At 26.6% G+C, this 26,590-nt stretch overlaps 1 protein-coding gene across 1 annotated transcript; it reads right to left on the bottom strand.

The window, feature by feature from the left end:
* Positions 1-11,922: 11,922 nt before the first annotated feature.
* LOC135930410 (V-type proton ATPase catalytic subunit A-like) lies at positions 11,923-25,185 on the bottom strand. The gene is made up of 14 exons (XM_065467202.1): positions 24,978-25,185; positions 24,807-24,935; positions 22,360-22,574; positions 21,376-21,513; positions 20,293-20,444; positions 19,894-20,056; positions 19,574-19,682; positions 17,506-17,628; positions 16,597-16,711; positions 16,112-16,175; positions 15,731-15,874; positions 15,135-15,194; positions 14,808-15,077; positions 11,923-12,539 (listed from the first exon to the last, which is right to left on the bottom strand). The coding sequence occupies exons 1-14, from the start codon at positions 25,054-25,056 to the stop codon at positions 12,447-12,449; spliced, it is 1,854 nt and encodes a 617-aa protein (XP_065323274.1). The 5' UTR covers positions 25,057-25,185; the 3' UTR covers positions 11,923-12,446.
* Between the last annotated feature and the right edge of the window lie 1,405 nt (positions 25,186-26,590).

The raw sequence follows: 26,590 nt of genomic DNA, 5'->3' as shown, positions 1-26,590 counted from the left end.
TTTTTATTTATTTTTAGCAGCAATTGATTTCAAATTTTAATCAGACAAACAAGAGCGCTTAGTGCTCAACACAGTTGGTTAAATAATGGGAGTTTTATATAGTATTTTAATAATAAATAAAATCTATAATGAAATTCTCTGTAAAATTTTGTTTTTGGATAAATCCTGGCTAGGCCACTATTTCATATATATATATATTATTTAAACAAAGCTTTTTAAAATCACTATTTTTTATTCTTTAAATTAATTAACAATTATAGTTAAACCAATAGGAATACTAAAACAAGAAATAGAAGATATAAAAAACTCAATATAATACTTTGAACCAATACCAATATATTGTTAATCTTGGGTTTTTAATGTTGGTTCCCAGCCCAATACTGTAGTATAAAATTGCTTATATTTAGGGTTTTATCGATCCACATATTTTTCACCGATCCGATCCGATATTGCTTCAAAACCAAACCGATACTGATACCGATTCAATATTTATATTGATTTTTCATCACCCCCCTTTGAACCAAATGCAATTAACAAATCAATATTTTTTATGCAAAAAATCAAATTATGCATTTAATTTAATTTTTTTTATTTCTACAATTAAGACTATACTTAAAAAACATATATTTGATAATATATCCATTTTATGTTGATATGAATTATAATATTGTATTTAATATATAAAATTATAATATATTTTTTTAAACTAAATAAGCCTCTAGATTTTCTGACAATAAGCTTCTACGATATGGAGTATTATCCCCTGCTGTACTGAAGGATAACTCAGATGATTCCGCAGACGCATTTTGTAAAATTATCTTTGTCTTTTGTAAAATATTTCCATTATTCAGATACCATATTTAAAATAATTTTATTATAAGTAAAAATAATAAAATTGGCGTTATTATTTAAAAAGATTTAAAATATTTAAAACTTTGAGTGTTCCTTCTATTTTTCTAAAAAAAACTTTTAAAATACTATAAATCTATTTTAAAAAAGAATAAAATTTAGAGGGTGTTGTGCATTTGCATTGTTTAAAAAAAAATTATTTAGAAAATATTATATGTAAAATAAATATACATAACATAAAATAAAATAACAAAAAAAAGAAAAGTAAAAAGATCGGATAAAGTTTTACAGGTATCGGCCCTATCCGATATTTTTGGAAAACGCTAAATATCGGTGCCGATCCTATATTTAATATCGGCACAACCCTACTATATTTTAATTCCACGATTTAGCTTTTCAAAATTTTATGAAAGGATACATCTTTTTACCTTCAAATGCTTTTTTAAGTTTGAACTGCTGGACATTGAGGTTGGTGTTGGGATATAATTTACATTTACATAGTGTAGACTTGGTACCATTAATTTTCTTTATTGGTTTAAAATATATTTCAAATTGGGGTCAGAGGTTAAATCATCTTCACCTGAAGAAGTAAGTACTATGGACATAATATTCTTAAAATAAATTATAAGAAATAATATCATTATTAACATTTACTTTTTTGATTGAATATTAATTTCAACAGAAAATTTAAGAACGAGAATTTAAAATAAAAATGAAGGAAGTGGTTGATATGAATTAAAACTCGGCTTAAATTATTTATATTAAGAATTAAAAAATAAATAAAAGTAATTTTATAATACAATAAAATATGTTTTTCTTTTGTTGATATTATTTAAGAAAAAATATAAAGTAACGAGTAACGTTTTGCGTTACTGTTACTCAAAAAAAAGAAACGTGTTACCGTTACTTGTTACCTCAAGTAGGAGGTAACGAATGACGTTCCTTTTTTGACGTTACTTCACAGCACTAAAATTTATCAATTTTATATTGAAATAAAAATATTTGATTTTATTTATTACGACATATAACATATGTCTTTTATTTTGAGTAATTATAAAAATTTATTTCTATATTTAAATAAATTCAGGCCGAGCCAGGCCGGTAAATTTTTTATTAAAAAAATTTCGGGTTCGGGCCGGGCCTGCAAAACTTTTTTAAAAAAATTTCGGGCCGGGCTTGAAAAATTAGGCCCGATGCAGATCACAAATTCCAACCTCATTTCTGCCAATGACTTCATTTTGAATCTTGGAGTGATGTGTATTATGGTTCATTTTTTGATATTATTTTTTTATTAATTTTTCATATTTATGGCAGGTGTATTAAAACATAGCAAATAAAAGTCCTGAAGAATAAATTATATTTCTATCAAAGGGAGCTCTTGTATGGTGAGAAATTGTATTGAATCAAATATCGATTAAACTCATCTTATTTGTTTACCAGAATTGTAGATATTTCCGTGCTCCTCTATATTACAATTTCTATCGCCACATTGCCATTGAATTTAAATTACCTTTTGAGCAATGGCGTAGACAAGGGGGGAGGGGGGGGGGGCTTCTTATAACCTCCGAAAAAATATTTTTTATTATAAAAAAAAAATTTAAAATTTTTTTCTTATTGCCAATAATTTTATTTAAAAACGGTTTCAATTTATAAATAGAATAATGTATACGATATCAAAATGAAATATATTTAAAAAAGCAAATAAAAATTTTTAATTTTAAATGATACATGGTTTAAAAATATATATTAAAAATTATATGTAAAATATTAAATAACAATAAAAATATATTGTAAATTTTTTCTTTCATAGTTAAATTAGATATTTATAAATTTAATAATAAAATTTATATTGTTAAACTAATTAGATAGTTTTAAAAATTTTAATTAAATTTTTATAATTTTTAAATAAAAGAGAAATCATTTAATTTGGTAAATATAACGAGAAAGTAAAGGTGATCTAATATGTATGTTTGGGATTAAAGATTTTCTAGAGTAGTTTCTAGATAGTCCAATCGCTTAAATATTGATGTATCTACGATTAAGGATTTTCAAAATAAATATTTTTATTCCCCATTGATACAGCTATATTTGAATTAAAGAAAAGATTTATTAGTCACAATTTTATTTTAAACAGCTTTTATTTTCTTTTACAGGTTGAGTCTGAATACACTTGAAATGAGAGGATATTAAGAAAATCCTAGACTTTTATGATAAATTATCAGGATCGTATAAGTTACTTTGTTATATCGAATTTTGGTATAAAAATCTTGACAGAATAGAGTACTCTTTGAGGTCAAAAAATGCTTTTCAGGCCCTTTCCATGTGTAATTGCGCTTTAGATTCACTGCCTAATATTATAACATTGCCTTTTATTTTAGCTACCTTACCGATCACCTGCACTAATGAAAGCTCTTTTTCAACTTTGAAAAGATTAAAAACCTATTTAAGAAATAGCACCGGTGAAAGCCATTTAAATGGATTCGCAATATTAAATATTTATATAGAGATTATTCTAGACAAAAATTTGATTCTAGATGAATTGGTTAAGTTCAGAAAAAAGTAGATCTCTCTTTATAAATTCAAATCATAAAATTTCTATATGATTATAATATGTTCTTAGTCATGAAATGTTTATATTCAAAACGTAATTATAATAAATTCTTGGTTATAATACTTATATATTATACTATTTTTATTAAAAATATTGCATTTGCAATAAAAATTAGTGATCTGCATCGGACCTAATTTTACAAGCCCGGCTCATCTAGAAATTATTTTAAAAAAGTTTTGCAGGCCAGCCTGAACGCGAAATATTTTTAAAAAATTTTGTCGGCCCGGCCCGAATTTATTTAAATATAGAAATTTATTTTTAAAATTACTCAAAATAAAAAAAATATGTTATATGGCGTCTAGTTTTTATAAATAAAATCAAATATTTTTAAAAATATTTCCAAGGTCCGACCCAACCCGGCCAGAGAATTTTTAAAAAATATTGACTCAGCCCGAACCCGATTTTCCTACTTTTGAAGATCTCTAATAAGAATTGTTTATGTTTTGTTAATATACTCATTTGTATTAATGATAATTGTTAAATTCGATTTTTTTAAATACCGTACAAGAATTACTCATATTCTATTGTAATTTTATTTTTTTTTAAATATAGTTATTTATAATAAATTTTTAATATAATCTATAAAATTTCTACATTTTGAAATTTATTTTATTGTATATTATTAGTAAAATAAATACATAGTTAAATAAAGGGGTATTATTTATAATGAAATTCTCTGCAAAATTTTGTTATATGTAAAAATTTAATTAAAATAATTATTTTTAACATAGAATAAGATATATTGAATGATCATAAAAAATGGGAGGTTTGGGGGATGATTTTTTTTCTTCTTTCTACCCCGAATGGATTGAATTAATTTACAATTAACTAAACATTGATAAAATTTTATTACTAATATTTTTTTCATTTATGCTGGCTACTATAGTGGTTAGACACTAATAAAGCACATAATATTGGCAAATTTTTAAAATAGAATTTTAGGGGCGAAGCCCCCCAAAATATTTTTAACCCCCCCTCCCCCACCCCCATGGATCAATCCTGGCTATGCCACTGCTTTTGAGGATTCATGATTTAACAACCCTGCAATGTCTACATGACTGGGAGAGGGGGGCAAATGCCTCCAAAATATTGATTTGGGGTGAGGGTGGGGGTAGTTTTTAACTTGAATTATAATCTTTTTAAATCCAATAATTGTTACGATTATGATGTATATCGTTGATTTATTCTGACAATTAAAGAAAAAAGATCTGTCAACTAACAAAGCCATTTATTTTTTTATTTTTTTATTTTTTTATTTTTTTATTATTTTTTTTTTTTTTTTTTTAAATCAAGATATTACTTTTATTTTCATAAATATATTTCCATTATATCAATAATAACTACATATATATCATACTAAATTAAAATAATATAAAATAAAATAAATAAAATAAAATATTATATAAAAACCGAGGTATATTTTTGAATTTTAAGATTTTTTTTATTTATTTTTTTACATCAAATTAATATTTTGCAATTTCAACATTATTTATTTGATAATTTTCTAAAAGTAAAAAGGTTAACATATATGATTATTCAATAATAAATTTCAATCCCATCCTAACCTATTTATATATTGCAGTTAAGAATAAAATAAACCATTTGCCTAAAATTTTATTAAAAATAAGTTTACAAGTAAACAGATTTTAACTATATTATTTATTACAAAGACTAAGAGGTTAATATTAGTTACTGTTTCTATAAATAATTTTAAAATGTAGCTAATAAGTACAATATATTTTAAAATTACATTACATATCTAATAGTTATTTAAAAAAGAATAATGTTATAGCTGATTTGTATAATATGAAATCAATATTCAAATTAGATAAAATAGAATTCGAACAAAATAAAGCAAATTGAGTGAATGTTTTATAAGATAATATTTAGCTTAATAGATACAAAATAGAAATATTTTTCCCTCTTCCTGTTCAGTCGAAAAAGCTATGAGCATAGTGAAAATAACTCAAACTCGAATGTTGAATAAAATTTCGCACCTTTTTTTATTAGAAAATTTATTATTATCTAGCAAAATTGATCTTTTTGAAAAATTTACGATTGATGATATTATAACACACTTTGCTTTGACATCCAAAAGGTTATCCAAATTATTAGTGTTGTTAAATGGCTCATTTTGAGCCGATTTTTTAAAACGGCTATATCAATATTTTAACCAGAAAAATATTGCCTAAGCCTGGAGATTTCGATTATATATGTCTAGACCTTTCTTCCTTCTATGAGCAAAATCTTCCGGCTTGCGTAATATTTTTCTGGTTGAAATATTGATTTACCCGTTTTTAAAAATCGGCTCAAAAAGAGCCGTTTAACAATACTACAAATTATTAATAATAAACAATGATCTTTTTCGCAGCTCATAAATGTAAATTTAATTTCATTATAATTTAACATAATTAATTTTTATTATTCAAGTGCAAAATATACAGTATTAATTTTATTCTAATATTATATAGTAATTCTACAACAAATGTTTTTCATTAATTAAAATGTAATATTATAGATTTCTAGAATCGAGCAAATATACCTCTTTAAAATTATAATTACTCGTCGTACATTTTTTAATAATTATAGTGCTCCAAAGTCAAAGAATTTTTCATAAATAATAAATGATTCTTGCATATATACATTAGGCTGTGTCCAAAATGTTTTAAAATAACCTCAAAATTTATAAATTTTCGCAAATTAATAAAATTATGAAACATGTTCGAAATCTTCCATAATTTTTTTTGCAAAAATAACAAAAGAAAGAAATGAAAATAAAATAAGATACAAAGAATAACATACATACTTACTAGTTTTTTCATAAAAATTACCCAAATAAATAAATTTTGAATAAATTCGAAAAAATAGTAAATCTCAGATTCAATGAAACCGCGTGGATACAAGCTTCTCTCCCAACCAAATTCGGTGGACTCCCCACAATCCATAGACAGAAGGACTGGAACGCTCCGGTAGTTACTCGCTGCGTTGAACTTTTATCTATCATATGTAATCTACTGACCGTACCCTATTCTCTTCCCTGCTCAATGGTACTGGGCATGAGTTTCTCGAGGTCATTCCTTCTGTCAATCTTCAACTTTCCAACAACGATCTCACCCACCCCATCGGTATTCGTCTAAACTACTCCATTACCCACCTTCACATCTTTTCAGGTTGTAACTCGCCCATTGACATGAATGGAAGACATTTACATTGTCGCTCCTGCAATGGTCGATTCATCAGACATACGCATTGTAATTCAATCATCCAGCATGCCTTATAATCAGCTCAAATGTCATCCATATTAAAACCCTGGAGTCTTTTTAGATCAGGCGGTAAAGGTCCCGACAGGATCACTCAAATTCCGTGGAGGAGAGACAAATTATTGGTTAGGGACTATTCATGTATTGACCCTCTGATTATCATTGACCAGAAGGAACAACTTAAAATCTTAAAACACACAGAAATTTCTAATGACGATTGTTTCATTCCTATCATTTCATCCACACTTGCCACCTTCAGCAAACTTGCCCTAGCATTCTTCAAAAATTTAGGATCACAAATCTGCAAACCTCAGAAGAACCTCGAGTGGAATTTTTTCTTCGACAAAGGTTGACCATAGCTATCCTAAAAGCGAGTTACATCATCTTCAATGGTAGTCTACTATCCAAAGAGCTATCCTAGACTCTTTCTACTTCTTATTTTTTTCCTCGATACCATCCCCGGTCTTTATTATTATTTAATTTTTCGTGCATATCTCTTTTGTCCCATTTTAATATAGATTATAATTATGCGCTCATATATTCATTATTTGTTTTTATAATAATACCATTTTTTTTATATTAAAAATATTCAAATTTATTAATTTCTATTATTATTTTTTTTAAATAAATTTTTGTAAATGACAAAAAGTGATTTAAAACTATTTTATTTTACATTAAAAATAGCTTATGTTTTTTTTCTTCAAAATTAGAAATTAAACACAGCCTTAAGTCCAAGTTCGATTTCATAAATTTAAAAATAAATATTTTAAAAAATAAAATTTTGACTTTGGATAAACCCTTAGATCATTCTTCATAGAAATAGAAATATATAATCATTTAATACAATTTAAAAAAAACTAAAATCCTTTATTTTCAATTTTCAAATAATAAATGCAGATTTCCCTGGAAATTTGCCGGTCTAATTTTTTAAGCATTCACTCTTCTCTTGGATGATATATACCCACCTTTTTTTTAAATATATATATTTTTTTTATAGTATCCATTTTAATATATATTTTTTAATCCTCTGTAAATTATATAAATTATTTTATAATGTTTTTTTTAAAAATAATAAAAAAGTCGAATATCATATAAAGTATTAAAAAAAACGAAAATATAATATTTTATGTTTTAATATATTTAAAAATGTTTGAAAAATATATAATAATACTATTAAAAAAAAAGAACGGAGATGGTGTGACGCAGGGAAACAAAAATGAAAAAGGGACGTAAATGTTGTCTAGGATAGTTCTTTGGCTAGAAGACTACCATTGAAACTGATATAATTAGCTTTGAGAATCGCTATGGATAATCGTTGACGAAGAAAAAAATCCTCTCGAGGTTCTTCTGAGAGTTTGCTGATTTGTGATCCTAAGTTTTTGAAAAATACTAAGGCGAGTTTGCCGAAGGTGCCAAGAGTGATTGATATGATTGGGATGAAACAATTATATTTATTTTTATAAAAATAAAGTGATTATCAACCAAATTATGAAAAGATTGCATTACCTTATAATATAAGTTATTTTATTGCATCTCAATAACAATAACATTCCCATACTGTTATCTCATCTAGAAAGACGATCAGAATGTATAAGATAAGCTATGACTAAATATCGTTCAACACTAGCGCTTGAAGTCAAATATACATATTTTTTATATAAGAAAAATCATCAAAAATATTCACTTGATTAATTTTAGATTTAAAAAAAATGCGTCTAAAGATTTTCAATAGTGTTATTAGAAAAAAATTAAGGTGGCTTTTTTTATCTGGCTATGGTCAATCTAAGATTATAAATTATGTAGGGGATAAGTAGCCTAAATGGCCATGATTGCTGACTGGCCAGACCACCTCTTTAACTTCATCTATTGAACCAATTTCTCTCAAAATTGGTTAAAATGTGATAGGATGAAATAAGTATTTTTTTAGCATGTCTTGATAAAACTTATAAATATATAGAAATAGATCATCCAGATTATAATTTATAAAATATTGAGTCTGATGATAAAATGAAAATTTAATATGAATTATTTATTGTATTTTTTAATTGTACTAATAATTCTTGAATAATGTATTATGGCCAGTTGAAACGTATCATGGAAGTGCTCCAGAAAATCAACTTTCAAATAAACTCACCTAGCTCTAATAGATAATTCAAATTTTATTTTAAAGATTAAGGATTGTGCTACTACACATTGATAGTTAATTTGTTTGATATTACTTTTAAATCCTCGTTGAAGCTACTAGCGTTGTTAGATGATAAAACCTTCTGGCACATCTTACAATGAAATTTATATCCTTTATTAATTTTTTATTGAGATTAAAATATTTTGCCAATTCAGGAAAAGGAAATTCCATATTAGCACCAGAAATTACTTTGCCGATATGATCTGTAGCAAAATTATCTTCAATATTAATCTCTATTGTCGATATGCAAAATATTTTGAAAACTGAATTTATAATGCAGATTTTTAAATATATAATTTCAAAATTAAATTAAGTAAAAAGATTATGATTTTAGAATTAATTTTATGTGTATTCGCTACTTTCGTATTAGTAGCGAGCTACCGCTCTTGCTATATTTTTTTAAAAGTAGCGCGCTAAAGCTACTGAAGAAACGCGCTACACTACTTTAACAACAATAAATAATTGCTTTTTCTAGACTAAATAGGCCTGAAAGATTATAAATAAAATTTTGTTGCGAGATTGTAAATGGTAGCTTATTATAAGATTCTTTTTATTAATATCACCAGAGCGGGTGGGCGAATATCGCTACCGAAGGCAGCGGAATTTTTTTAGGGAGGTCTGCCTCCAGCAAATTTTCTGCCATATAGACACTGATAACCTTTGCTGAATTGCTAAATCCACATTTTTGTGAATTTATTACCTGTATTACACTTTATATTTGGTTAGTTTGATTTATTTTGGTACATCCTGGGTAAGGTTATTTAGGATTTGAATCATTTGACACTGAACTAACCATATTCAAAAAGAGGTTGAGAAAAATCACAGAAACTGACGAATTCGCCAGCATGAGTGTCTTTATGATGTGGAAATAAAACTGTAGATATCTTTCTCTTTTTTCATTTAACAATTTATGAGCGAATGAAATTTCTTAATTAATATTCTTTTTTAAGAATTTGAAGGCTAAAAATATATGATGCCCCCCGCCTCCACCCGTAACTACGGCCCTATATCTCGCCTAAAATTATAACTAGCAAAAATTTCGTTTTTGTTCTAACTATTGTCGAAGTGGACTCGCTTGTGCGTTGGAAATTGTTTTATTTAATTTCTTGAAGAAAAATATTTTTTTATTTTTGAAAGTTCTCTATATATATTTCTTAAAACGTAGAAAGTAAACATATAAAAACACAATTAACTTTATAATATAAGATGAACCTACAAAAATAGAATTAATTATATATAAAAATGACCTCTATGAATTCTTTATAAAGGTAAAAAAATATAGAAGTATTTGACTCAATAGAAATATTCAAATAATTTTGTACAACCAGTCCTACCTCTAATAATTTTTTTAAAGGAAAAAACTTAAATTTGCCTAATTCTAAGCTTTAACCCTTTAGGTTCCCTCATAAAATTAATATGTTGCAACACGATATTTAGTAATTTTTTTATTGATTCTAGTATAATATAATATAAAACACACCAAAAAAGTTTTTTAATTCAAAATGGCGGCTCTCCCTGGTGGTTTTAAATTCATATCATTGACACCTTACGGAAACTTTCGAAACAGTTTCTATTTTTATTTAGACATAGTGGTACGTTGCATGATTTGCACGACCACCTTGTTCTTCTGGGATTTAACTTTGTACTACAGAAGGTACACCTTCGTGAGGTTCCTGCCTGAGGTTGATGAGCTGAGTTTTTTAGTCTAATTTCTGGAAGGATATAAGGTTTATTATTTTTTCTTTGCATTGATATATAATTATTATCATTATGAATATTATCATCCCTATTAACATTTTTACAGTATGCCAATTCGCTAGCAATTATTTGTCTTCGGAATTCTTTCGATGAGAGTTTATTATCTGTAAGAATATTGTATATTATGAATGAATTGATAATCGCCGCATCTATCAGCCAAAAGAATATTGGTAGCCACCATTTTCGCCACTTTCGCGAAATTTCATATAAAGACTTTAAATGGTCGAAATGGTCAACAGACCCCATATATTTATTATACATCTTTATCATTATTGGACATTTTACGTCAAATACTTCCCCTTTTTTATTTTTTCTCTTCACAGTATCCACTGATCTCGGATCAATATAATTGGACATTATAAATACGTCACGATTATCTCGCCATTTAATTATACTTATATTATTTTTGTCACTTCTCCAGTCAAACTCACCTCTTTTTAATTTTGTTTCCATATTCTTTATGGGCAAGTATCTCCTATTTTTGTTTAGTGTTCCGGTAGCATATATACCTTTCTTTTTTAAATCGATCAATTTCAATTTGATAAGGTGTATCCGATTCATAATCATCACTATCAATTTGGTAACGTGTATCCGATTCATAATCATCTTCGGAATCAGTGGATGAGTTGTCTAACGAAGAACCTTCAGATGGAATGTCCAGATAATCATCCATATATATAACAAGCTAAAATTATTGCGAAATGAGTTGGCAAAATTTATCAATTATTTAAAAAAATAAATATTAAAAATATTGTTGTTAAGTGGCAGTGGTTAGTTTAATATACCACATTAAAAAGATCAAAATAATATATAAATATTATTTATTTGAGCAAAAATAAATATTAGAAAGATAGATAAAATAGTGAGGAATATATATATTTAAAAATATTTGATAAATATACTTACTTATAATTAAAATTGGAATTTTAAGAAAAATCACCGTAAAAAACGTATTTTGAAATAAAGGTGCGAAAAAAAAAATTAAAAAGTAACTCCTCCACAAACATATGAAAAAGAATATCTTTTAATATATATTCGTGGTGGTTTCATTTTATATGATCAACTCCTTTAGAAGATATAAAGGTTAAAAGGTGGTTTTATATTTGCACTACCGCGACCGAAAGGGTTAAAAGAATTTGCAAATTTTAGGGTTTAAACTTAAAATCTTTTTACCGAGTTCGAACCGACTTCTACAAACTATTTTACAAATTTTAATCGGAATTGAATTAGGTGAATTGAGAAGATTCAAATAAAACGAGTTATTAATTTTAACATTGCATAATTTTTGATCATTCGTTTTTATTGCTTTTTTAATTGAAGATTAAACATTGTAATTAGTTATCATATAGCACAAAATTAATTTACAACAGATTCACAATAAATTATGGATGACAATGTGAGTAGTATTGTTTATAACATACATTTTATATAGTTCCCGTAGCGTAAAAAAAACCTGCTTTATATGAATGCAATACATATTTTTCATATTTTGAATTGACCAGATTTATAAAACTATTATATTTAACTATAAAAATAGGAATGTTTGGGGGAAAAATGTTTTAACATTAAGGTCCAACGAATTTAATATTAATTAAAATAGAAAAAAATATATATATGAAAGCAAGCCTGATAGATTATAGCATTAAATAACTAATGTTTTACAAATATATTAATTACATGTTTTCCATATAATTATTTAAATAATGAGATTTATCTATTAGGAGAATATTATTGTAAAAATAATATTTTTGCAGATAAAATATAAAAATAGTTCGTTCAATTTTTAATCTTCCAAATTTCTAAAGGCCTGTTGCATATTTTCTTGTTGATCGTTGAATTCTTGTTTAAGCTTGGCTTCTCCTTCTTTAAATGGGTCCTATAAATTTTGGTCGATAAATATGTATTCTTAAAAATATAGTTTAAAAAAGGAATTTTTAAAAATTGTCATTCTTATACTTTAAAATAGATCATGCATGAATGATGAGACAGGCAATGTATAAAAAACAAATAAAGAGATTACAAAAGTTAATAAAATTTTAACCCTTTTACATATAACCCAGAGCCCTCTAAGCCCACTCCTTTAAGCCAATTATAATTATGATGGGCAGGTATCAAGTATCGAGCCTGACCTGTTTATATTGATGGGTTAATATTAAATTATTCAGCTCTCTAAAGGTTTTAGTTGAATAACTTTTCGACGTAATTTTGCGCGAAAACCTTGCAAAATATATTTTATATTTTTTATAGTAAAAACTTTTATGTTTTTATAAACAATTTTTATTTAAGATTAATACTAAAAGCTCCTCGTGCATTTGTGTTTATTCAGAACTTTTATTACTATTTGGCTCTCTTATAAGTATTGAAAATATTACTACGTATAATTTACCTTTTTTAAAAAAAAATTAAGATGAGTTTTAAAAATTTATCTAATATGCTTTTACATTACCAATATTTCAAAATTTGTGAAAAAATCAGTCAAAAATATGATTATGTTATTGTATGGGAGGGTAGGTAAGCCTTTGTTTGGGCCTGCCAGATTTGCTTACTATAGATAATGTATTGTAGAGCACCCTTTTAAGAATTTCGGTAGAGATGGTGATGCATATTTAAAGCAACTTGTAAGCATATAAATACCCGAGAAAATGATTTATTTTCAATTGAGAATATTCTTTATTTCGTTTTTTACAGATATAAAACATAATTTACAACTTTACTCAAATACAATTCGGAAAATAACTTTGAAAACATTAAGCTTATATTAAAAAAAGGAAAATATTTGCTATCTAGATTTTTATTTAGCAGCAAATCTATTAGACCGATGTTATCTTGGCAAAACCTCGCCTACCCATGAATTTTCAACAACACTATATAGGTTAAGCAATCGTTTAAATCTAAATTTAGGGAATGGTAAATCCAGCTGATCGGTGCAAAAAGGATTTTTGGCAATGTTGTACTATATGATTGCAAATATTTCGCCATTAATCTGGTGGAAAGGGGTTTGTATACAAATCAAACACTGTATATTAGATGCAAAATTATTCTCAATCCACCATCCAGTGCAAATATGATCTGCTTTTGGAAAAACAATCGCAGATAAGAAATCGACTACACCATGAAAGAGTGAGAAAATTGGTTCAATCCGGTATAATCAACATCTACATGATGAAATTCTCACTCAAAAATGGGAACAACCAATGAAGAGTTATATATTTCTTCTAGGATGTATTTCTGATTCTGGGGATGATTTTACTATTTAATCTTAATACTACTTTAATAATATAAATTCATTTCTATTTGGACTTATATTGTTTATATTAATTGTATTATATATATCGTCGCCTAATAATTAGGTTATCATATCCACCTTTTTGTCAAAAATGCCTTTTTACTTAAATCAAATTTTTATAATTATACTATTCTATTTACATTAAAAAATCTGATATATTTATAAAATATGTTAAATTAGAGCCAATATACGGTTAGCCATCCTATTGAAAACAATATAAACCTAATTTTTAATGTTGCCCCCCTGTATAAATACAAAAAGTGAAGATGAAATAATCTAATTTTCAGGCGATGATAAATATATATAAATAAATTATGTTGAGTGTTTAACTTTCAATTTTCCAGGGAATTTCCCCAAGACTTAAATTCTCGGAAATTTTACATCAATTGGAAATCTTTAGTCCCTTTTTTCAATGTTCTCTTCCTAATATGTATCAAATACACCGCTCTAAATGTTATGTTTCAATGTAAGAGAGGCTAATAAGAAAGATTTGGAATGTAAGTGGTAGTGTTTAAATATCTTTGTCTAGTCTTCTTTGATAGAGATGGGAACAAAACACTTTGGATAGACATGAAATCAGAAACAATCTCTTAAAATGGCATTACAGTGGTTTAGAAAGATGGACGGATACTATTTTATTACATCAACTGCGACCATGTTATATTATAACGGCAGAGACTAACAAGAAAAAACATCGATGGTATACAAAAATTTTATAAGTGCTGTCTGTAATTTTCGATTACTTGGTATCAACCAATGGTGCAGCTCTAATATTTAGAGTTGATAATACTCCTTTCAGAGATCAATATTATCAGAATCTATCAAAAAAAATTATAAAATATTTAGCTATTTCTTTACCTTAAACTTCATATTGCTAAGAGCGTGAAGATTTTCGGCCAAAGAATCCTTTATGATAGCCCAAGTGATGCGTCTATTTTCGCTCTGGGCCGTGGTTTCGACTGAGTGCCTAGCCAGATCGTAAAACATTATGATGTTTTGGAGCATACCCACCGTTTTGTAGTAAGGACAGAATCTGTCGTATGAGCTGTAAGAGTTTTGTTGCAAGAAATCGTCTTTTATTATTTTTGCTATTTCCAGGGTTATCTTGTCAGCTTCTGCTAGGGACCCCTTTATATAATATTAAAAAAGTGAGCTAATATTTTTTTAAATATAAAAATTTTAAACCTTTCCAACCAATTGAACTATTTCAGAGAGATCTTCATCTTCTTGTAAAATTTCTTTGCACTAATAAATTTAAAGTAATATATTCTTTGTCGTAAGCTATTTCATTAAAATATCTAAATGATTTTAAAAAAATATGTAATTAGATGCAAATCATCTCAAGTACCTTAAAAAATTATTATTCACTCTAGTGAATAATCAAAAACTAGAGTAATTCAGTTAGATTAGACTTGATTTATAATTTTCAATTCGGATTTTTAAAAAAAATTCTTCTAATTACAAATACTTTTGTTGATAATTTTTCTGCCTTCGTTAAAATATTGTTACTTGTCAACGATCCAATAAATATCAGATCGGACTGTATCTAAAATAAATTTTCAGAACAAAAAAATCCTAAGATTAGATTGGTTCAAACCTCAATGTAAGGCTCTATCAGAAACCCTTATGGTTGTAAAAAATTTTTAGCGTAAAAAAAATAAATATTTTAAAAATTTTGAGCATCAATTAATTCGTTTTTTAAACATCAATAGCAATCCTTATTTCTCAAGGGATCATAAATTTAAAAAGCTGCAAATAATAAGATTAATATTATTATAAACTTTAGTTCTGAGTGGTATAAATTCGGGGTAATTTTTATCGTAATAATCATCTAACACTCTCAAATACTTGCTGTAACTTATCAACCAATTGACAGAGGGAAAATGTTTCCTCTGAGCTAACTTCTTGTCCAAACCCCAAAATACCTAAAATATATATTTTTTTTCAATATATAATAAGAATACATAGTGCTAGTGCTCCGATTTTACGAATCGAATATTTAATTTATTCGAATAATATTAGTAATGGTATCGAATAATAATTTTAAAAAATTATTTAATCTAAAATAATCGATTATTCGTATCTAATATGAACATTCTTATGAGAGCTATATACTACAATTACAATTAATATTAAGATTGATATAATAAGGAATGGTTAACTTGAACTATCCCCAAAGTAGCGGAAGTGACTGGATCAGAGAAATCGCCACCAGGAGGAGAAACTCTAAAAAATTTAATTATTTCTGAATTAATCAAAAAAGAAACATTATTTCAAAGTCGCGTAACGTTTGTAAATTGCTTGAAAAATATAATAAAATATACTTACTAAAAAAAATCAATGCTTAGTCGAGTATAAGCCGATAGATTATAATCGCTAAGTGTTTTTTACAAATCTTAAACATCAAAATCAGGAAAAGTTACAATAAAAAAACAGAGATAAATTATAATATATCAGGGGCCTGATTATTTAAAAGCGCCACCTTTAATAAATGATCCATAGTCAAAAAAGTAAAATATGAATAGATTTAAGTGAATTATTTAAATGTTAATTAATTACGAATGAATTTTGTTGCATCAAATGTATTCGCTTTTATAGTATGAATGCATCAAAAAATAATATATACAAATAAAACATTATGACTTACGCTCCAACTATGCTAACACTTCCTTCCCTTTCCGGATTTCCCAAACATTTAACACGACCGGCTCTTTCGTAAAAAGAAGCCAACCTAGCCCCCAAATAAGCTGGGTATCCAGAATCTATCGTTTATTGCATTTTTTACAATAATTAATAGTGCTTAAATAAAATATTTAATTATATGATTATCGTTAATGTAATCATTAATCGTAGCTCATAATTAAAAGATATTCTAGGTAAATAGATTTTTAAATTTAATAATTAATTACAATTGCCCCCATCCCCCAAAAAAATTAAAGAAAAATGTGATTATATTTATGTAATTGAGTTTTTGGCAGGGATCCGAAACCAGTTTGAACATTTTTATATATAAATCTACATTCAAATTATATGTTTTATTTGTGATATTATTCATTGAGCTCTAGAGGGTGGTTTCCTTTCTAGTGATCAAGATTTGCTCCGTTGTGCCTATTCATAGTTGTGTCACAATCAGTAATATTAGATGTGTAATATATAATACTATATGTAAATAATTTATATATTGGATTTAATTTTCTAGGTATTATAAGCTTAAAAATAATATAAATGTTTTTAAAATGGTAATATAGTAATCTTATAAAAATTGTGACTGACACTTATCGATCAAAATTGATTGATACTAAATATAATTTTAGCAATATACTAGTAAAAACTTTCATAAAATTTTATAAGCACGAAATCATGAGGTTCGAACCGGTTCTCGGGCATTTTAGCAGCTCAGTTCAGGTTCGGTTAGAATATATTTTAGCGGTTCAGATTAGATAAAAAATACCGGTTTAACGGTTGGGTTTGGATCCCTGGTTCTTAGTCTGTCAAATGCTGTTCTATATTATCATTAACTTTATCATAATGAAATTTATAATTCTATAAATATAACCTGCAGGCATTTCGGCCAACCTTCCAGATATTTCTCTCAAAGCTTCAGCCCACCTAGATGTTGAGTCAGCCATCATAGCTACATTGTAACCCATATCACGGAAATATTCGGCAAGTGTAATACCTATTTGTATGAAGTTTTAAAATAAATCATGAGAAATGCTATATTGCTTTTTCTTTCTTAGGGAAACAATATTATATAGTGAATATCCTAGGTTTTAGTAGCGTGTTTAGCATGATCCGGTTTCCGGTATTATTTTAGTGGTTAGATAGATTACCTCTTTTTCCTTAATCGATCATTAAAATAAAATACTCCTATTGTTTTATTCATAGAAGAAAAAAATTAATGTGTATATATTGAATTTAAATTAGGTTATAAAAATATCAACGCTGGTACATTGATTATCTTATAAAAAAATCTATTAAAGTTTTATATACTTTTAAAATATATTTACCCCCCCCCCCCAATATATATAATAAAATTATAGCATATTTTGGTCATAAAATTCATAAGCACATGCAGAAATGAGAGAAGTTTTTTACTACTAAAAAGAACAAAATATATCTTTAGAAGTATGAGATTAGGATTCAAATATACATAGATATCTTACTTCTCAAAACGATTTGTCCAAAAATTGGCTCAATTGCAAAGAAAATTAAATTCCAATTATGAAAGATGATCAAATATATATGAGCATTTATTCATTTATCTGTCATTCATTTCTATTTTCCATGAACTCAATTTTATAAATTAAAAAATAGGCTAATCCAATTCAATCTTTAGGCATGTGTAAAACAATGCTAACAAGCCTGAAGGTGGGAAATTTTTAGAACTATGAAGGCTGAGGTGTTAGTTACATATTCATAGCTCATATACAATTCATTTTTTCGTGGTTATATAAATTTAATATTTTGTAATATAATTTTTGTGCATTCATATTATTTATGTATTAGAAATTTTCAACCTTTATTATTTTTTGTATTAATACAAATCGACCTTATGATAGAAAATAAATGAATCAGACTAATAAGAGTGACGATAAAGAATTTTAACAAGATTATCTTGGTATTTATAATTTGGATGTTTGTTTTAAAGAATTTGTGAAGTATTATGTACTAATACCTCGTTCTAACTTGACTAATTTCGTTAGGAATTGAGCGAACTAATTAATTTGTTTGTTTAACATCCCATAAAATAGTTTTTTTTAAAAAAATAAAATTTATGTTACAAGTGGAACAAATATTTTATAAAATTCGAATCACATTTATTTCCTAACGTATTAATTGAATAAAATAATATGATTTTGAAATTAATTTATTGGTTACTAATTTTCAGTAAGGTATCTTGGAAATTATACATTTGATAACATTATAAAAAATGAAAACCGGTTTATTTAAATATTATTTTTTGTTTTAAAAATGTCAAAAAAATGCTTAAATTTCATACTATTAATTTTTTTAATAAATAATATTTTGTATAATTTTTTTTACAAAGTATAAAGAGAGAAAGCTACCTTTTGATAGTAGCCGTAATAAATAAACAATTCAAATCGCCCTTGAATTCATAGTGGCGCGATTTAGCCATGATAAATACAAAATACAATAAATAACATATCGCGTTTATAGTTACCGAGCGCGACTTAAGTTGCAAAAGCGAATCGCAGCGATTTTCAAAATACAAATCATTTTGTGTTTATCGCGTAATAATTTTTAAGAATTTGATATATTTTATTTCAAAACAAAATTTCAATAAAATATATCATTTACCAAAACCTAAGATATACATATATTAATAAAAACGAAATCTTTTTTTTTAGTTTTCTCTATTGCTATATTTATTGTTTAATAGGAAGTCTTTGCTGCTTTTTTTAAAATTTTTACTTTTCATTATCTATCATTCATTAACAAATAACTTAAGATAATTGCATCAAAATTATATTAAAAAGAAAAGTATGAGTAAAAAGGCAACTTGGGGAGGGGCAGGGCTAAAATGATTCATATTTTTTTTATGAAAAACAGACATGATTTTTTTTATTGTAAATGAGTATGAGGAAAAATGTAGCAATAACCAGTGTATATAGAAGCCTCCCTGGCAGCGACTGGCATGTTAGATGTATTGGCCACTAGGGTAGTACGTTTCATAATACTCTCGGACTTGCCTTCAATTTCTACCGTTAGCTGTGAATTAGTATTAATTTTTTTAAAAATATTGTTAAATGTGCAAAAGATTGTTTGAACGAAAAGATGGATAAATTAGATTGGAAAAGGTAATGTTATTATTTATATTTCTCGATAGAAATAGTTAATTCCTTTTTTAACAATCGGCGTAGAGAAATTAAAATAAACTAAAGAAGGTAGAAAAAATTGAAAAGGAAAATAAATATAGAACCGTAGGGAAATCCCTCAAAACTTCGGCCATCTCGTTTCCTCTTTCCCCACAACCTACGTATACTATGACATCCGAGTTAGAATATTTGCTAAGGGCTTGAGATATAACAGTTTTACCGCAACCAAAGGCGCCTGGAATTGCCGTGGTTCCACCCTGAACACAACTTTTTATAAAAATTATACTATTGGCATGCATTTTATTTTCAATCGCAAAATTGCATCACATACAAAAATTAAAGAGTAAAAGATGGGAAATCTGCTTTACCTCTTAATGATAAATCATGCGTATACTTAGCATGATTTATCATTTCTCTATAAAGTAAAATTATACTATATGAAATGAATCACATTTTAAATATTTTCGAGATAAAAAAAATCAGCCATAAATAAATATTTTTACGGAAATAAAGCATCCAATACTCTTTGACCAGTGAGTAGAGGAAAATTAGCTCCCAATTTTTCGGTAACTGGTCTCAATTGCCTTACTGGCCACACTTGAAGCATTGTGAATTTAGACTTTTCACCCTGAAATTCTGTCTCTAACACCACGTCCTTATAAATATTTGTTTAATTATTCAGATCAAAATAGTTGATTTAAGATAAATATTTTAGAGGGAAAATCAAATGATTATAAAATTGTAATTTAAAATTTTTAATAAGGATGTAAGGATCTTTGATTCGATATATCAAAATGACTTATAAAAATATACATTTAGTTAATAGCTATGACGTAATTATGAAGGACTATTAGAGGCTCGCTTGGGCGTCATCAAAATTTGCCCCTCAAAGATAATCTTGAAGCAAAAATATTAGTTTTTAAATTTTAAAACTAGCGACGTTATTGGTTACTTACAGCGTCTACATAAGCGGTGGGGTAGGAACATTATTAAATATTTAGATGAAATAGGGCAAAATATATTTCTGTAAAAATTAATATTTTTATTATAGACCTATTATAATACAATAATATTGCTAAACATCGACCAAATCTATATTGCATAATAGACATTATTTTTCAAATAATAATTTCTGGATCAGTTTCTGATATCCTTTTAAAAGTAATTTAAAAGTGTGAGCGATTCTATCAGTAAACTTGTATTCATGCCAAACAATATACTATAATAATGCATTCATTGTAAATGTGAGTTTTTTTAATTGAATTCAAATTCATGTTCTAAAAAACAACTCTTTTACGTTCACAATATTTTGATATTTGTTAGTAGAACATTAATAATTTAAATTATTCTTTTTAAAATTTATGAAGGGACTACTATTATAATTAAAAAGGTATAATTAATAATGTAGAAATATAGCTGCCAAAGGCGGGGAATTTTTTTAGGGGGAGGGGGTAGCTAGTCATGTAGACGCTGGTTATAGATATTAAAATCAGTCATTGGATTTCAATTTGATATCGGATCGACTTCTGAAAGGGTATAGTTACACCTTTCCATTTTATAGTCAGGTTACATTTATTTCAACTTACGCTAATGTCATAATTTCCCTGAGGTGCTACAAAAGTAACTTTGCCTTGGTATTTTGGGGGCAACATGATATGGTGCTTTAGAAGAGAATTTTCGTGAACCATGGCATATATATCGCCACCAGTTATATGGCTTCCTACCTTGTTTTTTGTAAATAATTATATTTTTATATACAAAGGTATAAAAAATGGTTTTACAAAGCAGAATATGATTACAGTAAGGCCAGCACAAATTAATCATGATGGGGGGGGGAGGGGTGGGTGGGTATATTAGAGATGTGGTGATAATATAATTCAACTTAAGGAATTTGCAACTCAATTAAATTTTTTCATTGAATGAAATATATTTAAAGTTAAACAAGTAAGTAGGATTAAAGATTTGAAAGATATGGGTCAGGGTTAAAATATATTAAAAATGGTTTTTAATAAAATTTAATCTGACAAATCATGTGATTTAAAATTTCCTTGAGTTGGACTAAAATCAAATGTGGCAACTATGTAGAAAGCTAGTCTAAATGTATGGGGAAAAAAATCGTCAGTACACGTAGAATTATTAAAAACCTCGATTCAACTAATTTTAAAAACACCTAAATCAAAATTCTAGACAACCAAATATGACAAAGTCTTGAAATTACTAAATGAGGGCCAAACCACTCTGCCATGTTTTGGCGAAAGTGCTAGGTAACATTTGTAGAGCTTACTGATTTAGTCAGTTTTTAGAAATTACATAAAACCTGGTTTTTAGCAAAAGAAAGTACAAGTAATAATACAAGTGGAAATTGGAGTCCACTAGGTTTTACAAATTATTGCTAAATCTGTTTAAACATAACAATGAATGACTATAGAAGATATAAAATCATTTTGTTTAATTATAATAAAATTAATTAAACATATTTATAGTAACAAATTAATAAAAGCAGAAAATTTATATTCAACTATTAATTAGTATGATACAAAAAATTATTTAAGAATAAGAATTGTATTTACTTTAATATTGGATAGAGGATTGAAGTCCCATTTTGTGTCCCTACTCAAGGCATGTATATTAATTCCTCGAGGAATGTATATACTTTGACTCATATCATGTATATATTGAAGAGGCCTTTGAATTCCATCAAAAATGTTACTCAATATCCCTGGACCTAGCTCAACTGATAATGGTTTACCTGTCCTCAATACAGGGTCTCCTACTGTAACACCAGCTTAAATTACATTATTTTTAAAAAACAATTTAAATAAATTTGGATTATATGTAAATTATATATAAATAATCAATAAATGTGCTGTTCATTCCATGTCAAATCTATCACGATTCACCAGACTCCTTGGGATTTGGTGAAATTTTAAACAAATATAAATATACCTACAAAAATGTGAATCAAATATTTGGTGCATTATTCATATTTATCTTGAGACAAACCAATTGAGAATGAACTAATTTAGAGGCTGGCTGCTAGCAGCCATATGGCCGCCCCAACCCCTATTGCTTCATTAGTTCATTCCAGAACCCGCAATGTCAGGATTGATAAGGATCCAAAGTTTAATGACAGGTAGTGAAAGTCACAGTCTGGTCTCTAGCTATTTTCATCATTAGAATTATATATTTTATCAGATGTCTGCACCTAATTATTTTATTAAGAATAGGGTTAAGTTATTTTGACAATGAATTATTCAGACAGTTTCATAAGAAATAGAACTACATAAATAATAACCAAAATATTTTAATTATAATACTGCTTATTTTGATTAATTTATTGTTTAAAAAATTATAAACAATTATTTTGTAACTTATTGCTGACGATACATTAAATTTGGTACTGCAGTGAACACATACTCTGTTTTTTATTGGGACTATAAGTAAAATGTTTCTTGGACAAACTTATGGTTTTCATATTGTAAAATAAAAATTAACAAAATCTAAAATAACTCCTCTAGAAAAATATCATAAAATAAAATATGCAAAAAAATTATATTAATTGAATAGTAAAGCAATAATAATAAAAGGCCGGTCCGGACCATAGTCTGGACTGTAAAAAATAAAAGATCAATAGGACCAGACCATTGACCTTCACTAATGACAGGGATACTGTAGTATTGTCCTTAGGTTGAGGTTCAGGGACAATACAAAGGGGGGTAAACAAAAATATATTATTGGTTTGTATAGTTATTCTGAGCATTGTCCATAAGTGATTAAAGAATCAAATAATTGCATTTCACCAGTTTAAAATTTTATAAAAAATAATGCGTTCTCCAATTTTTATAAAATTTTATGAAAATGTCACTATGACTAAGCTATATCTGTGTAAAAAAATTGGAAAACCAAGATTCGCTTTGAAAAATTAATAAAAATTAATAAAAATAATAAAAAACGAGGATTTTTGTTCATTATATAGCATATGTAATTAGTTTACAAGAAATGTGCATGGCTAACCTTTTTTGAAGGAAATTGTGAAAATCCTTAGTCAAAATCTCCTAATTTGATATTATATTTTCTAATATGTTTTTAAAAATTTCTTCAAAATGATTAATAATTTTAAATTAAAAAAAATAAGGTTCTAAAAATTTATAAAATTGTAAAAAGAAATATTAAAAGAAAAACAAATAAAATTTTCTTTATTACTTGATGAATTTTAAAAAAACAAATTACAGGTTTAGGTTTAATTAACATGGTATGATTTTAAAAATCTAGATTGATCATAGATCATTTTAAAAAATAAAAAACCCTGAGCCATTATAATTAAATGTTTACTTATTATAATATTTTGCTTAATATCATAGAAACTAGGTATCTAGAAGGTAATGATGTAGTTCATTAGTTAATATAAATGTTTTTCTTAATTTTTACCAAAACTGGGTTCGGAATAAAGCTATACCATTACACATCATATGGTGTATGTAGGCCTTTGGCTATGTTAAATTTTTCTTATAATTTTGTATTATAATTGTTAATTTAAAAGGTATAAACTTTTGCGATTATCTTTTCAAATTCTTCTGTATAATGATAAATTTTTAGGGGAGGGTGGGGGGGGGGGTATGAGGTGTTTAGATAGAAACTATTTTGCTGCTAAATATATTTATGAAAACAGGCATTTTGTGATGGAATTGATTATGTATATCTTAGTTTGTACAAAATTTCTTTTTAATTTCACAAGGGGTTATAAAAGAATCATATTTTATTATCGACTTGTTAAGGAATGACCCTGCAATAAAATCAGCCGATATAAAGAATGCAAAACTATAGAAATTCTGCACTAAAAGCTTTGCATTACCAATAATAAAATATTTTTAATGAAAAGCTTTTCCCATATCGAATATTTCCTATACAATAAATTTCATTTGAGGGAGCAGTTTTGAGGTGTATAGGCCAGATTAAAATATTTTAAGCATGTAAATCATAGTTTACAAATTTAAAATTTGACTAAAATCATTATTACATGTTTCCTCATATACTTGAATTGTTGCTAAATCATTTTCAAGCCTTATAATTTCACCAACTAGTTCTGAATGTCCAACTCTAACTAGTTCGTACATAGAAGCTCCTAACATTTTCTCAGCGATAACAACTAAATTTATATAATATTAAATATGGATTGATTTTAATATACCTGGACCAGATACCCCATAAACCTTTCCAAATTCTTGTTCTTTCTCCTCATCTCGCACTTTTGGAAGATTTTTAAACATTTTAAAATTAATTTATATTAATTCTATAGTAAGGCTTATATATTTAAGAACCCATATTTTTCAAAGGTTATATCAAAAATGGCTAGGAGCTATAAATATATTTCAAAAAAAATCAGATGGTTAATGGATATGTTATTTTATAATCCCTATAATTTAAAGTAATACTAAACGTTGCCTAGTCGGCAAATACAATGGATAAATTATTTTAATTTGATTTACACAGATCAGCAATTGAAATTGATTCAAATATATACATTATTTAAAAATTTATATCTTGTGTATAAAAATTTAACCTTCATAGAAATCGTTTAGCAGAGCTGGGCATTATAGCAAATACTTGTATCTAACTTGGATACAAGATCAGGAGCCTAATCAAGGGCAGAGGCGACCCCTTACATATTTGCCGGTTTTTATAACTATCACTTTAAGGCAATAAAAACCCTATCCCCCTCCCTACCTCGAAGTTACCATAGAGAAGAATTTGAAAGAGAAACTAGTAAAAGTTAATAACTTTTTAAATTACGGCGATAATTAAAAAACATTTTTATAAAAAAAGGTGAAAACTAAGAATTATTTTATAAGAATCTAATATAGCTAAAGGCTTACAATAAGTACTTCTTCAATAAAATTTAAGAGGAAAACTGATCTATAGCCCCCCCCCCCCCTCATAGCAAAATCCTGGATAATCTTATGACAAGACTTTTATATCTTGTTTATCATTTGACATATTAATAAGATAATTATACTATATCTATGATACCTTAATTTCAAAAGATTTTTTATCTTTTTCATTTTTTTTAACAGGAGACATATGGATATTTTTTTTATATCTTTGTTTAAAAAAACAATATCTACTTTTAATCTTCTTTTTTGTTTGATACATTATGTTAGTGTAAAAATAATAATATTTAGATATTCTTGATATTTTAATTGTATTTAAAAGAAAATATATAATTATGTCTCTTTTGGGTTTTGATTATATTTGTATAAATATATCGTAAGAATATTTTATTATAGGTGTCGAAATATTATTTTTGCTAGTTTTTTTGATAATTTAAAGATATTTCTAAACAATTTTAAATAATTTGGGATGGTTCCTCTGGGAAACAAACCCCTTACAACAATGGAAACATGTTTTGTTCTATGGAACTGTTTAGGCAAACCCAAATTTTTTGAATTATTACACAAAATTCTAGGACAGCAGTTGGGACTGCCATGCTATTCGATGCAATATTAAACATGATATTATATAGAACAATTTGGGTGAGTTTTAATTTCCCATATATTTTATAGATGACCTCTATTATTCGCTATAGATAAATTACAAAACAAATATGGGGTTTCTATCTTTTTGAGGTAACAATTTTAAAGTTTATAAACTTCCAATCTAAAAGATGCTCACACATTTTAAATGCTGAAAAGTATATGATAAAGTTCATTTAATTCGGAAAATCCCACATTTTTGGAGACAAACTCACATCTATATAATAAATTAAGATGGGAAGTTCCAACTAAATTCAAAGGTTAGGTTGCA

This window comes from Gordionus sp. m RMFG-2023, chromosome 5 (genome assembly GCF_954871325.1).
Source record: "Gordionus sp. m RMFG-2023 chromosome 5, tfGorSpeb1-WG-v2, whole genome shotgun sequence".
NCBI classification, from domain to species: Eukaryota; Metazoa; Nematomorpha; class Gordioida; order Chordodea; family Parachordodidae; genus Gordionus; species Gordionus sp. m RMFG-2023.
Note: the sequence above shows the minus strand (reverse complement) of the source record. Positions and strands in the feature narration are given on the sequence as shown.